The 12,500-nt window shown below is 39.0% G+C and overlaps 1 protein-coding gene across 1 annotated transcript in view; it reads left to right on the plus strand.

Annotated features, from left to right (window-relative positions):
• The window catches only part of LOC138004177 (kinesin-II 95 kDa subunit-like), a 29,080-nt gene that overhangs the window by 4,717 nt on the left and 11,863 nt on the right, over positions 1 to 12,500 (plus strand). The window contains exons 6-19 of the mRNA XM_068850617.1: positions 487 to 611; positions 1,507 to 1,590; positions 2,346 to 2,425; positions 3,387 to 3,456; positions 4,588 to 4,680; positions 5,232 to 5,303; positions 5,488 to 5,548; positions 5,798 to 5,841; positions 6,734 to 6,777; positions 7,587 to 7,682; positions 8,883 to 8,953; positions 10,893 to 11,032; positions 11,978 to 12,070; positions 12,462 to 12,500. The exon at positions 12,462 to 12,500 is cut by the window's right edge and continues 66 nt beyond it. Of these exons, the coding sequence (XP_068706718.1) occupies positions 487 to 611; positions 1,507 to 1,590; positions 2,346 to 2,425; positions 3,387 to 3,456; positions 4,588 to 4,680; positions 5,232 to 5,303; positions 5,488 to 5,548; positions 5,798 to 5,841; positions 6,734 to 6,777; positions 7,587 to 7,682; positions 8,883 to 8,953; positions 10,893 to 11,032; positions 11,978 to 12,070; positions 12,462 to 12,500 (1,112 nt within the window). The remainder of the gene's footprint in view (positions 1 to 486; positions 612 to 1,506; positions 1,591 to 2,345; positions 2,426 to 3,386; positions 3,457 to 4,587; positions 4,681 to 5,231; positions 5,304 to 5,487; positions 5,549 to 5,797; positions 5,842 to 6,733; positions 6,778 to 7,586; positions 7,683 to 8,882; positions 8,954 to 10,892; positions 11,033 to 11,977; positions 12,071 to 12,461) is intronic.

Consider the following 12,500-nt stretch of genomic DNA (forward strand, 5'->3'; position numbering starts at 1 on the left):
GCAAATATTCACTCCAGACTCAAACCAAGAGTTCTTAAGAGATCTCTTAAGATCTTGGTTTGAGTCTGAATACTTGCTACATAGATTATGGTACTGACTGTCAATACAAAAAACATTAAATTAAAGCAGCTGTTAAGTAATGTACATAATGTACATAATTTGGGCCTGTGAAATGCTTTTACCCAAATTATGTACATTATACTCTTAGACTACCTCCAGAAATCAGAAAAATGTCGAGATTCAGAGTTTTTCATTGAGGCCATCATTCCTGCAAGAGCTACTCTTCATGTTGGTGGATTTTGAAAAACCCCTTCCGTCCATGACAGGCTCCTCAGTATAAACCTTCCTGCTTCATCCAAGTAGTTTTGTCTTCTATTGTTTAAAACTCGTCAATAAGTACTGTAATGGTACCGGTATTAATCGATCTTAGTATTGTTTGTCAATGCTCATTCTGCGACAAAAACATATCTTTTGGAACTGTTCTAGGTGTGAGAGCAGATCCGGTGTTGAGAGGTGTCATACCAAACTCCTTTGAGCATATCTTTACCCATATTGCCAGGACACAAAATCAGCAGTATCTTGTCAGAGCCTCATACCTCGAAATATACCAGGTAGAACAAGTTACTTTTAAAACCTCATGAATCACGGCTACCATGTCTGACACCTCATTATTAATTTTGTTTGGACAATTGTGTGTCAGATCCACCACACTACTCTCTCCCACTTGGATGAGCTGTTTGATAAATTGAAATTTGTTTTTCTTCTCTCAAGCCACTGCTAAATCCTTTATCAACAATGGAGCTAACTGCTACATGTTCTTGAAAAGAAGATAGATCTCTCCGTAATTAGCCTGCGTAGGGAGCGATTTCAATGAGTGAAAAGCGAAAAATCAGTCGATCAAAAGCGAATTACTTTTTCTGATTCATTCGCTTGATTATTAATTTAAAATTGACATTAGGGACTGAGAGGTGTCAATCAAAAAATTCGAGCTGCGCCAATCAGAGACCCCATTTGTGGGCGAACGGGAGTTTTCAAAATCGAGGGGTTTCTCTGCAAGCATTTCCTCCTCCCCTTCCCCCTCCAATTTTCTTTTTACGCTTGCCCTATTCTCGCACGGCCAGAAATGCTTGCTACACAGGCTAGCCTACTGGTGAGGGGAAGGAAGGGATAAAATTATTGTCAAGGAATTGCAATTGCTTAATTACAGTTACAGTAATTCAGTTACAATAATTCATTATTACAAATGCAAGATAATAATATGTGTTTGATGTCACATTGAATTACTTAACAATATAGTGAAGATAAGAATTTTATAGTTTTAAGCTACAATGTAATTGATGATTCAGAAATAAATACGTCTTTGCAAACTTTAATTGCTACTTATAAGTTATGTAGACTACAGAAGGTTTTAACTTAAAAGATTAGTATAAAGAAGCCCCATGTATAGACTTGTATTGAATAATAGCATGTACATGTTGACTATAAGCTTGTTCATGTGTACTGCAGGAGGATATCAGAGACTTATTATCAAAAGATCAAAGTAAAAGACTGGAACTCAAGGAAAGACCAGACACAGGTGTTTATGTGAAGGTTTGTGTGCTTTGAATTTAATATCCTAATTCATGATACATGTAATTTATACTTTTAGTCCCTTTACACATGGGAGAAGGTGGAGACACAAGCTGCATGAGTTTCCAGACCCAATGAAGCATGTGAGCAGGGATGACAAAGTGGGGAAAGCACTTTCCTCCCTTTATTGTGGTCTTGGGTCACATCAAGGAGGTTTGCGCCTTAATTAAGGAGGCTGCATTTTTCTGTTGGGGAAGACCCAAAACCACCTGCAGGAAGACAGTGGAAACTGAAGTTAGTGAGACGGGTTTGTCATGGGAAGAGGCGCAGGCAATTGCGAAAGACAAGACCCGGTGGAAAAGAGACATTGTTGCTGCCCTATGCCCCATTGGGGGCAATAAGGACTAATATACATGTATAATAATATTTTTCTGTTGGTGCTTGGTATTTTTTTGTGAACTCCCATTTTCCAGCAGCCCACCAAAATGTTGCGACTTCTAGTCTTCTGGTGCAACATCCAAATGGGCTTAAGACAACAGAATGAAAAAAACAGCCAATGAACATGTAGTTGACTTACCTTTTTAGATGATAACTTGTTTGATAAAGCCAAATTTTAGTAACAAGACCGTTACAGTTGGCCAGGCTTAAAGCCCCTTTACCCTGAGATCGAAACTTTAGCTCACTTACATGTACCACACCTCAACTGTACCTCCGCCCCCTCTTGGAGTGGTCATTAATAAAAGTATTTGTCTGATTGAGTTCATGTTTCATCACAGGATCTGCAGTCATTTGTTTGCAAAAGCGTGAAAGAGATTGAACATGTCATGAATGTTGGTAATCAAAACCGGGCAGTTGGGTAAGATGTGAAGGCTAATGTTGTGATCTCAAATACATGTATTAATATTTTTTGTTATAAAGCATTTGAAAGCATTAAGCTAACATTACAGTCTTGGGTGACTTTAGAGAGAATTCTGACAGGATGCGTGGGTGCGTGACTGCACCATTCTGTCAAATCTGCATAATAGCGCACAATTTAGAAATTTAGCAAAATCCACACAAAACTGAAATATTTATTCGAAATTTTAATTACTACAATTGCGTAGAGAAGCCTGAAAAATTTCCTGGGGGGCATGCCCCCAGACCCCGCGAGGTAGCTCGCGCCTTTGCGCTTGCATTGTCTCGTCTGGACCACTGCTTTCAGAAATACATGCATGTCCACTACTTTACAAAACTGTTCCAAAACCCAGCTTGCATTGTTGAAACATTCTTCTCTGATTAGGCTATTAATTTACTGTCAACTGCAAGGCTTCAAGTATGTGGAGACTCAACTTTTTAAGAAAGACACATCACAAATAATAATAAATATTATTGTGAAATGTTTTTGGAGACAGCACCCTTTTTTAGAGACTTTAGTGAATATAATTTGTAGCTACTAGTTATTTGTTGTCAGTGATGCAAGTCAGCCTACCAAGCCTCAGCTTACGGCAAGATTTCTTCGAATTTGCAATTTGGGGTGTGCTTAGGAGGTTTTGTCGGCATGCCAATTTGCAGAAGGATAATAATTGTAAATTGCTTTTCTTTTAACACCAAGGTCTTTATATTTCATGAATAAGGGTTAATGTCATTCTTATCCAAGGCATGTTCTTGGTCCAAAATAAATAAATAAAGAAATAAATAAATAAATTTATAAATATTAACTAACATTGGTCATCGCAGTATGCTGCACATTATTTATGCGATGCAAAAAAAAAAGCCACAAACCTAAAAAGATAGCTACTGATTGTTGAATAATCATCAACATCCTGTATATTTCACAGGGCAACCAACATGAATGAACATTCCTCAAGATCGCATGCAATCTTCATCATTACCATAGAATGCAGTGAGGTAAATTAAACTCCTCAGCAATACAGAGATGAGCTTGGACCCTGGGGGTCCGTTTCTCAAAAATCCGCTAACTTTTCGGGCCACACATTTTAAGTTTTCTAGCTAGTTAGTTTTCTATCTATTTTTAAAATTCTTTGATATGTACCGATTTAATATCCACCCCATTTTTTTTCTCCGAGGGCCACATGTAGATTATCATAAGATATTAAGTGCTACCCTCAATAAAGAAAGATTATTATTATTATTAAGCCATTTGTGAAACTGCCACCTGCTTTTCAAGATGAGTAAAAGCAAAATAATTATGAATTTAATTTATGACTTAAAATGTTTTACCTCTCCAGAGGAGATTGTGACACCCAAAATGTTTCGCGACTTTTGAGAATCATACCCCTGTTGCCTTAAAAGTTAGTGGAATGGGAATGTAATCTTTCAGGGAGGGGAGGGGAGGGGTGGGGGATTAGTATTCATTGAAACAATGAAACCCGCGAAACCACGAAACCATGACACCCACAAAACCCAGAAACCAGTGAAACTGTGACACCTACGAAACCATTTGCAGCCAGGAAACTCACAAAACCCTTCAAACCGTGAAACCCAAGAAACCATGAAACCACGAAAACCAGTGAAAGCATGAAACCCACTAAACAAGTGAAACCATGAAACCCACAAAACCAGTAAAACTTGAAAAACCACGAAACCCAAGAAATCAGTAAAACCTTGAAATCATGTAACCTGCGAAACCATGAAACTGTGACAGCTACGAAACCACCAAGAAACCCACCAAACCAGTGAAACCATGAAACTGACAAAACCAGTGAAACCATGAAACTACCGAAACCATTAAAGCGACGAAACCAGTGAAACCACGAAACCTGTGAAACAACGAAACCCAAGAAACCAGTGAAGTCAAGAGATTCTATTATTATTTATCCTTACTAACCTTGTTTTCTTGGACTCAAGTGACAGCTCAAGATATTTTTTCCTCCAATTCAGTTTATTTTATGGCCCTCTTGCCTTCTATTGAACTGGAAAAAAATGTGGACAGTAACTTAATTTACGGCACATCCGTCTAACTCTGTAAGTGGTTTGTAAAGTGTACAAAGTCAGGAATGTTTCAATCATACTTTGCAGCCTGGCGCTGATGGTGAAAGTCACATTCGTGTTGGGAAACTGAACATGGTGGATTTGGCAGGCAGTGAAAGACAGTCCAAAACTGGAGCTACGGTAGGCTTGCTTAATCGTACGGGCGACTTTTGTGTAGTTATTTTGTGATGATGATGAAGCTGATTACAGTTTCCTTAATGATAATAACAATGCCAGAGAAAATACTGTTCACACTGGGATTGATGATCACGATGTTGTGTATGATATGGGCGATTATGTGGATGACGATGCCGATTAAACACGAAGACGCACGCACTATAAAAGGGGTTGCTTCATGCACTACTTTTGTTTGAATTCATTCAAGCACGACTGATCAATTTTCCAAGATGGTGATCAACAAACAGCATGTACACTGAGACGGAAGCCCTTAAAGGACTGGGGATTAAAAAAAAAAAGAACGACAGATATGATTTTATGACATATTTTGCACACATGCCAAAAGGGGCTTTTTTATGGCACAAATTATCACAGAGCTCGGTTGCATCCACGGTTGATTGATAGATCATTTGCATGTGCCTACAGTACCACGCCATTTATAGCGCGTCTTCGTGTTTTAGATGACGATGACAACTGAATTGCTAATGCCCAGCAAAGGGTTTTTTTTGTTGTAGGGGGAAAGACTTAAGGAAGCCACTAAAATCAATCTTTCTCTTTCGGCACTTGGCAATGTCATATCTGCCTTGGTAAGTAACTCACTGAATCATATTTTCTAGCTTAATAACAGTGTAAATATGTTTTTAAACATCAACAACAATGAAAAGAATTTTGCTGTTCAGAATCATAAGCATGCAAATTGCTTCTTCTACGTTTTATTTTCACCTAGTCTGGCTCAAGTTTTAATTAATTTGTTTATTTTCATGTTGTCAGGTCGATGGCAAAAGTACACATGTTCCTTACAGGGATTCGAAGCTTACAAGATTATTGCAAGGTACAATGTACATGTACAGCAAACTGTAGCCTGGAAGCAAAATTGCTTTTTAGGGATGGAGAATTGTTGGGAATCCCAGGGTATCAAGAGTGAGAGACGGGTAGGATGTGCTAGGCAGGTCTATTACTTGAAATCTCTGAAATTGAGCGAGTAAGAATGGTGCAGCTCTTCATAATAATTAATTTTATTGCTGGTGACGCATCCTATCTGACAGCAATTCTTTTAAGTCTGTATTTCTTTTCTTTGCAGATTCTTTAGGTGGAAATGCCAAAACAGTTATGGTCGCTAACATTGTACGTTGCGCTATATTGTAACTCGAAGACTGTTATTTCAACCTTCTTTTTCCCTGTCAGTCATGTTTCAAGTTTTATTGGGAGTTTTTTCGCTTTGGCTACGAATACAGTAAACACTCGCACATAAGAACCTAGATTTTTCTAAGTTACATGTAGGCTGAATTGGTTCCTATAAAAATGGTATTTACAGTAGTGTTCTTAAAGTAATGTTTAAAAAACGAGGAGCAGTGTTTTATCGGGTTTAAAAACACGAGGCGTAGCCGAGTGTTTTTGGACTCGATAAAACACTATTGCTAGATTTTTTAACGACTTCAAAAACATTCCACAAAAAGCGTGTCCCCCTTGATTCAGAACAATGGTCAAATTGTGAGAGGAGAATATTAGAATATCAGAAAAAACAAACTATGCCTTATTAGTATAAAGAATACTTAATACGAGGAGTGGTTTATCAGGATATAAAGCTCATGCACGTGACGTTTTATCAGTGTTTTGATAGGCTGTCAGGCTCATGAATTATTAATGAGTTTTGGAATTGGTTCTTATTTCCTCAAAAGATATCTACTTTATGATACAGTATGACTGATTTCCTCTGATGAGGACGCTGATGCCTTTATATTTCATAACCATGAAAAATAAGTTTTGAACGAGATCTGTGCAGTTTAAAGTGCAATTTGTTCCAGTCGCCTGAAATTTCAAGGTCATTTTCTAAGATAAGAACCTGTTTAATTTTTAGGCTAACATTGTTCTTATGTAAGGGGGATCTAAAATGCATTTTTTAACCTAACAGGGTCTTAAATTCTAGGTTCTTATATGCGGGTGTTTACTGTATTATATTGCAAAAGACCTTGGGTTGAACAGCTTCATTTCATTTGTTCTTTATGCTCCATTTTAGGGCCCTGCAAGCTACAATTTTGAAGAAACCATTACAACATTACGGTGAGTTTTCACTATTAACAGCTGCTCGTTTATTGGAGATTTGGTGAGCCTAAAACGTTAAGCTTGCACTATTGGCGAATCCCTTTTTCTCAGACATTAACAAACGGATTTGCTCGTGAAAAGCATTGTGTTGTAAAAAAATGTCCCAAAATCTTCTGGTCGGGATAATCAGTGAAATGTTCTTGAAAGTGGGGTAACATTTTCAGAAATTTATGCAACTCACTTTCGATATTCATTACAAAAAAAACTGTAAACAGAAATATCGCTTTCTTTTTTCTTATGTGCAGATGGTCCCCAAATGAAAACTGCAACACCAGGCTGGAAAATCTCGATTACCTAACCGTGAATCTTCATATAGATAAAAATCACTTACGTGCCATAAAAATACCCCCCCCCCCCCTCCTCCCCCGATGAACGGGATGAGCCATGATTATTGGGGAAAAAAATCAGAGCCGATTGAACAAATGAGCGGGACTTCTTGTTATCAATTGGTCGGATTTAACTCCACTTAACTATAATGACTTGATGGCAATGTAGTCAATACATTGTTTGGAATGGTTTTCTTTGAGAAGGCAGAGCGGTGCATTGGCTAGGGCGCTTGCCTTGAGCTCAGAGAATCCCGGGTTCGAGACCCGTAGTCTCTCAGACTGGTTCAACTTCTCAGCTGCTCTTGTAAATAGCCAACTGAGATTCTTAACAGTTGTTGTTCTGTTCTGTCGTTTCGTTGATTGTGTTTTATTGGCCCTGAAAAGCCCCTATGGGAGTGGACATTATTAAGTATCTAAATTGTACTCTTTTGCTTGCAACAGATACGCAAATCGGGCGAAAAATATTAAGAACAAACCAAAGATTAACGAAGATCCAAAGGATGCCTTACTGAGAGAATTCCAAGACGAGATCGCTAAGTATAACACTGTTGTTCTTGCTCCTATGATAGATTTAGCATAGTGTCTACGTGAAACGCCAAACGCATTAAAATTCTCTCATTCTAACTCGTCCATCTTTTTTTGAGAAATTACGTACTTGATACCTGTGGCTGACAGGCAAGTAATGAACTTGTATCAATGAAAGAAATGTTCATTTGAAATGCAGATTGTAGACGAAAGATGGAAGTGATCCTCAGATAAGTGCAAGGATTCCTTTTATATTTCGAACGTTTAGGGGAGTAGGGATGGTTTAGTTGTCATAGCACTCGCCTCCCACATTGGTGGGAGGTTTTCCCCTTGTAACATATACTTCCGGTCACATGACTTATTGGCGCTTCGTTGTAGTCGGGAGCGGCCATATTTGTATGTGCTGCGTTCTGTTACTCAATAAACATGATACCCCTCTCCTCAAAAACCAACATCTCTAAATTCCAATTTGATCGCAAGCAGGACCTCCCTGAAAACCACCTTCGGGTGAGAGGAGCTTCCTGGGTAGAAATCAAAGATAAATTTTATAGTTATTATTATAACTTTTATCAAACAAGTTTCTTTCATTTTTGGCAAACGCAGTTTTAGTCCAACGTTTGCCGTTTTGCGTAAACGCGATGCCAGATCAGTCTAATGTGCATTTTATTTTACTTGTAGTGATTTTTAGTTGAAGCGCATGGAATCAAACTTGATCAGTCAAAACAGGCACAGGGAAATAATAGCGAGCTTAAAGCACGCGATGTTTTTGAGACGCGTACGACAACTGGAATTGAGCTGTTTTCCCTTTTAACCTGTCTTCACACAACCAGATTTATATTGCTAAGATCTTTCCTCCATCAGGGATGATTAGGACTGGGAGATACTACTGTCCTGGCATGCGTAATGTTCACCTCCGGTTCCCGTCCGTTTAAAAAATGTCGCGTGCTTAAACTTCCTTATGAGCCAATCGTAACGAAATGATATTCTGTGAGACATGCTCCAAGCTCGGGAAAACGTGTTCTTGTGCTTTTGCTTTTGCTTTTGATTGGTTGTGAATGTGACACACGATTTTTAATTATCCAATCATCCAGTGTGGTGATGCAAAACGAAAAAGTACTCTCGACACGTAAGTATAAACCGCCTGCAGATAATCTTTGTCTTTGTCGTACGTTTTGATTTAAAAAATATTATTTTTTCTATTATTTATTTTAGATTAAAAAGAGAGTTAGAGAGGCGCGGAGGCGGAGGGAAAAAGGTGAAGAGGAGAAGGCAACGAGAAAATGGTATGAAGGAAACGTTTTTGTAATCGAATTGGAATAACTGGCACGAAGAGTGCAGTTAGTGCAGATATGTCCTGAGGACAGAGTCTTTCTCAGGAATGCTTTAATAACATGTATGGCACAATAATAAGTAAGGACCTATTGTGACTCGACAAAAGCCTTAAACAGGGGTATGTCGAGGGAGTTCTTACGTTTTCCTGCTAAAACTGTGAAAATAGTGTTCTATATCTTACAAAGCATTTGGAAAGTGGAGTCCTTGAGATTTGGGTGAAAGATATCAAATAACTGTTTTTAATGGAAGAGTTATTCATAGTGAATTTGTAGACCTCTTTCATAATGGCGGCCAAATAAAATATTCTTTTGTTTCCTTTCTAGCCTGGCTACGACGGGCAAATTTCAAAAGAATTTTTGTTTCAAAATGAGGGCAGTAGGTCTAATTCACATAAGTACAAAAGAAAGTGAAAGTGGTCCTTGGTCGTCTCTGAAAGATAGGGTGCGGGACCTAAGAGTTAAACCTAAATTTACATTCCATCCTTGTCGAACAGAAAACAGGAAATTATCTCAAAGCAGTCTTCAGTAATAACACCGAGCATGTGGTTGCATGTTGGAACCCCGTCTGGACTGTCTCTTAAAATAAGTGAGGAGAAAGTGCTGCCTTGTAACTACATCTGTAAATTGATAGATTCTCAAGTCTTCTAGGATAAGGACTTAAAAGTCATAGGCTTTGTCTCACAGCCTTTGCAAGTAATAAAACTAGTACCAAATGTTGTGGCGTGGGCTTTTTTCTGGACGGTGGCATCAATCCTTCCACAATTGATCGGTTGATTGTAAAGTGCACAAGAAGCAGTCATGCTAGTCCCCCAAACAGCCCCTTGGAGCCACTGTCCAGAAATGCTCCAAATTAGATGCCCCACGTAAGTACTTTATGTGAGTCAAACATAAACCGGTCTGAGGTAGACACTTCATGTAAGTAAAACATATATGTACCCAAATTAGTTTTTCATGTAAGGCAAACATGTATGTGCTCAGGGTTGTAATTCATGTAAACCAAACATATGAGTACCTAGGTAGCTCCTTCATGTAAGCAAACATATGAATGCCCAGGTTAGTAATTCATGTCAGCCAGGCATATGGGTGCCTAGATAGGTACGTCATGTATGCCAAAAATATGGGTGCCCAGGCGGCTACTTCATGTGAGCCAAACATATGAGTACCTAGGTTGGTACGTCATGTTAGCGAAACATATTTATGTCCAGGTTACTACTTCATGTAAACCAAACATTAAGGTGCCCAGGTAGGTGCTTCTTGTAAACCAAGCATATAGGTGAAGAGGTAGGTACTTCATGTAAGCCAAACATATAGTTGCCCAGATAGGTGCTTCATGTATGCCAAACATATGGGTACCCCGATAGCTACGTCATGTAAGGCAAACATATGGGTGCCCAGAAAGGTGCTTCATGTTATCCAAACATATGAGTACTCACGTTGATACTCCATGCACGCCAAATATCTGAGTGCTTAGGTTGGTACTTCATGTAAGCCAAACATATGAGTACCTAGGTAGCTCCTTCATGTAAGCGAACATGTAAGTGCCCAAGTTTGTGCTTCATGTGAGCCAAACATATAGGTGCCCAGGTAGGTACTTCATTTGTACTACCATACCCTTACCTCGTGTTTAAACTAGGTAGCAAAGGATTAGACTTGAAGGGACACTTTTTGTTGGATGTCAAAATTGGGTGTGCATCTAATTAGGTGCAATCCTGGACGTAAGTGCGTAGAGCACTGAGGGGAGTTGTGTATAAAAATGAACTTCACTTTAAAGAGGTATTTCAGCATTCTACAAGAAAATCTAAATACCAGATATGTCCAGAAATTCTGGACATAAGTGCAAAAATACAGGTTAAGGCAAATTAGAGTTTGTTGCTTTGTCACCATTTTTAAGGCTCAATCGAGGAAGATGAGGAAATCGAAGAAGAGGGGGAAGAAAGTGTGCAGAGCGCCGAAGACAAGATTAAATCCGAGCAAGCCAAACTTGAAGACGACAAGAAAGCACTTCAGGAGAACCATACCATGATGGCAGAGGTTTGCATCTCTGTGTGGTCAATTTATTCATGGCGTTTTCGTTTTCGTATGCATCTTTTGATTGCTTACCTTGTGGTATCCAGTAAGTTGATGTTAAGCCCATGTAATATCTGCAATGCAAATTAGAGGTTGGGAGACGCAACTAGAAGCATCATTGTTTGCAGCTACCTCGTGGAGGGTGGCAAATCCTAACAACTGTCGCGTGAAAGTGGCAGAAGGAAACGCCCGCCATACTGATTACAGTGAGTTTAAGCAAGGATAACTGCAATGTCGACGAAAACGTCACTCCAAAATGTAACTCTCATCTCATTCGCCTTGTACAATACGGGCGAACTATCCTGTAAGTGGATGGGTACAAACGGGTTTAAAGTAAAGATTAACATTTTGTTGTTGTTTGGTTACAATGCCGTCAAAACCTGAAAGTTGGTGATTCCACGTTGTTGTCTTGTGGAGTAAGGCAAAGAAACGTATCCTGATGTGCAGCACGATTACTTTACCTTTTTAACCAATACTATTCTTGCTTTGTGGCATTGTTGTTGCCGCAGTCGTCGTCGCTGCGCAGCCGTCGTCGTTGCTTGAACTCCGTAATACCTCTGTGCTCAAACCGCTGCAAGTAGCGTCAGAGGAGAGGTGGAAGAGTTGTAGATCATGTTGTCTAAATTTTCGCGTCGTGTTTCAAAGCCTCAAGATAGATCCCTGTACTCTCTAATACTACTGGAAATCCTGTTGTAGTTAATTTAAAATTCTTTTGTGTTAAAAAAGACATGTAGTTTAACTGAAAGTCATGTAATCAGTTTGGCTATATCTTGCCCTTTTCAATAATTGTACTAATTTCCAGTGCACTTTTGAACAACCTTGAATTTATGCAAAATGTGGAGTGAAATCAGTAATTAAAAAGCAAGCAAACAAACAAAAATCCTGAAGGTTTTTCATTGTTAATTTTAGGAGAAAGAAAAGCTAATGGGAGAAATTCAGAGGAGAGCACATCTACTTAAAAAGCAGCAAGAAGCGCAAACAGCCCTTAAGGCAAAAATCAAGGTGGGTTCATGTTAAAACAAAACTGCTGTTGCATTAGACGTTAACTTTTTGCGAAATACGACCTTTATAAACAAAAGCTGGCCCAGAAAGATCAAATCATCTCTGGACGATTCTTGCAGTGGTTTTAATAAGTACCGGCAGCCAACGAAAAGCGTCGGCTTCTTTTCTCACAGGAGGCCCATACAATAGCATCAATGATATGGTTTATGGAGTGGCGACTAGCCAAGGTTCATTTACAATAGCTACCTGTCTTGTGACATGGGATGTTTTGTTCGCGAGATTCTGAACGGCCTAGCAAGATAAACTTGAAGGGTTGGGAGCAGTGAAGGTTCATCCGCAATAGCTTATTGTCCCGCGAAGTGATATGTTTTGTTTTGGGTTTTGCCATCAGATGATGGAAAGTAAATTGCTGGAAGGAGGGAAGAGCATT

Source organism: Montipora foliosa, chromosome 1 (assembly GCF_036669935.1).
Source record: "Montipora foliosa isolate CH-2021 chromosome 1, ASM3666993v2, whole genome shotgun sequence".
Taxonomy (NCBI): domain Eukaryota; kingdom Metazoa; phylum Cnidaria; class Anthozoa; order Scleractinia; family Acroporidae; genus Montipora; species Montipora foliosa.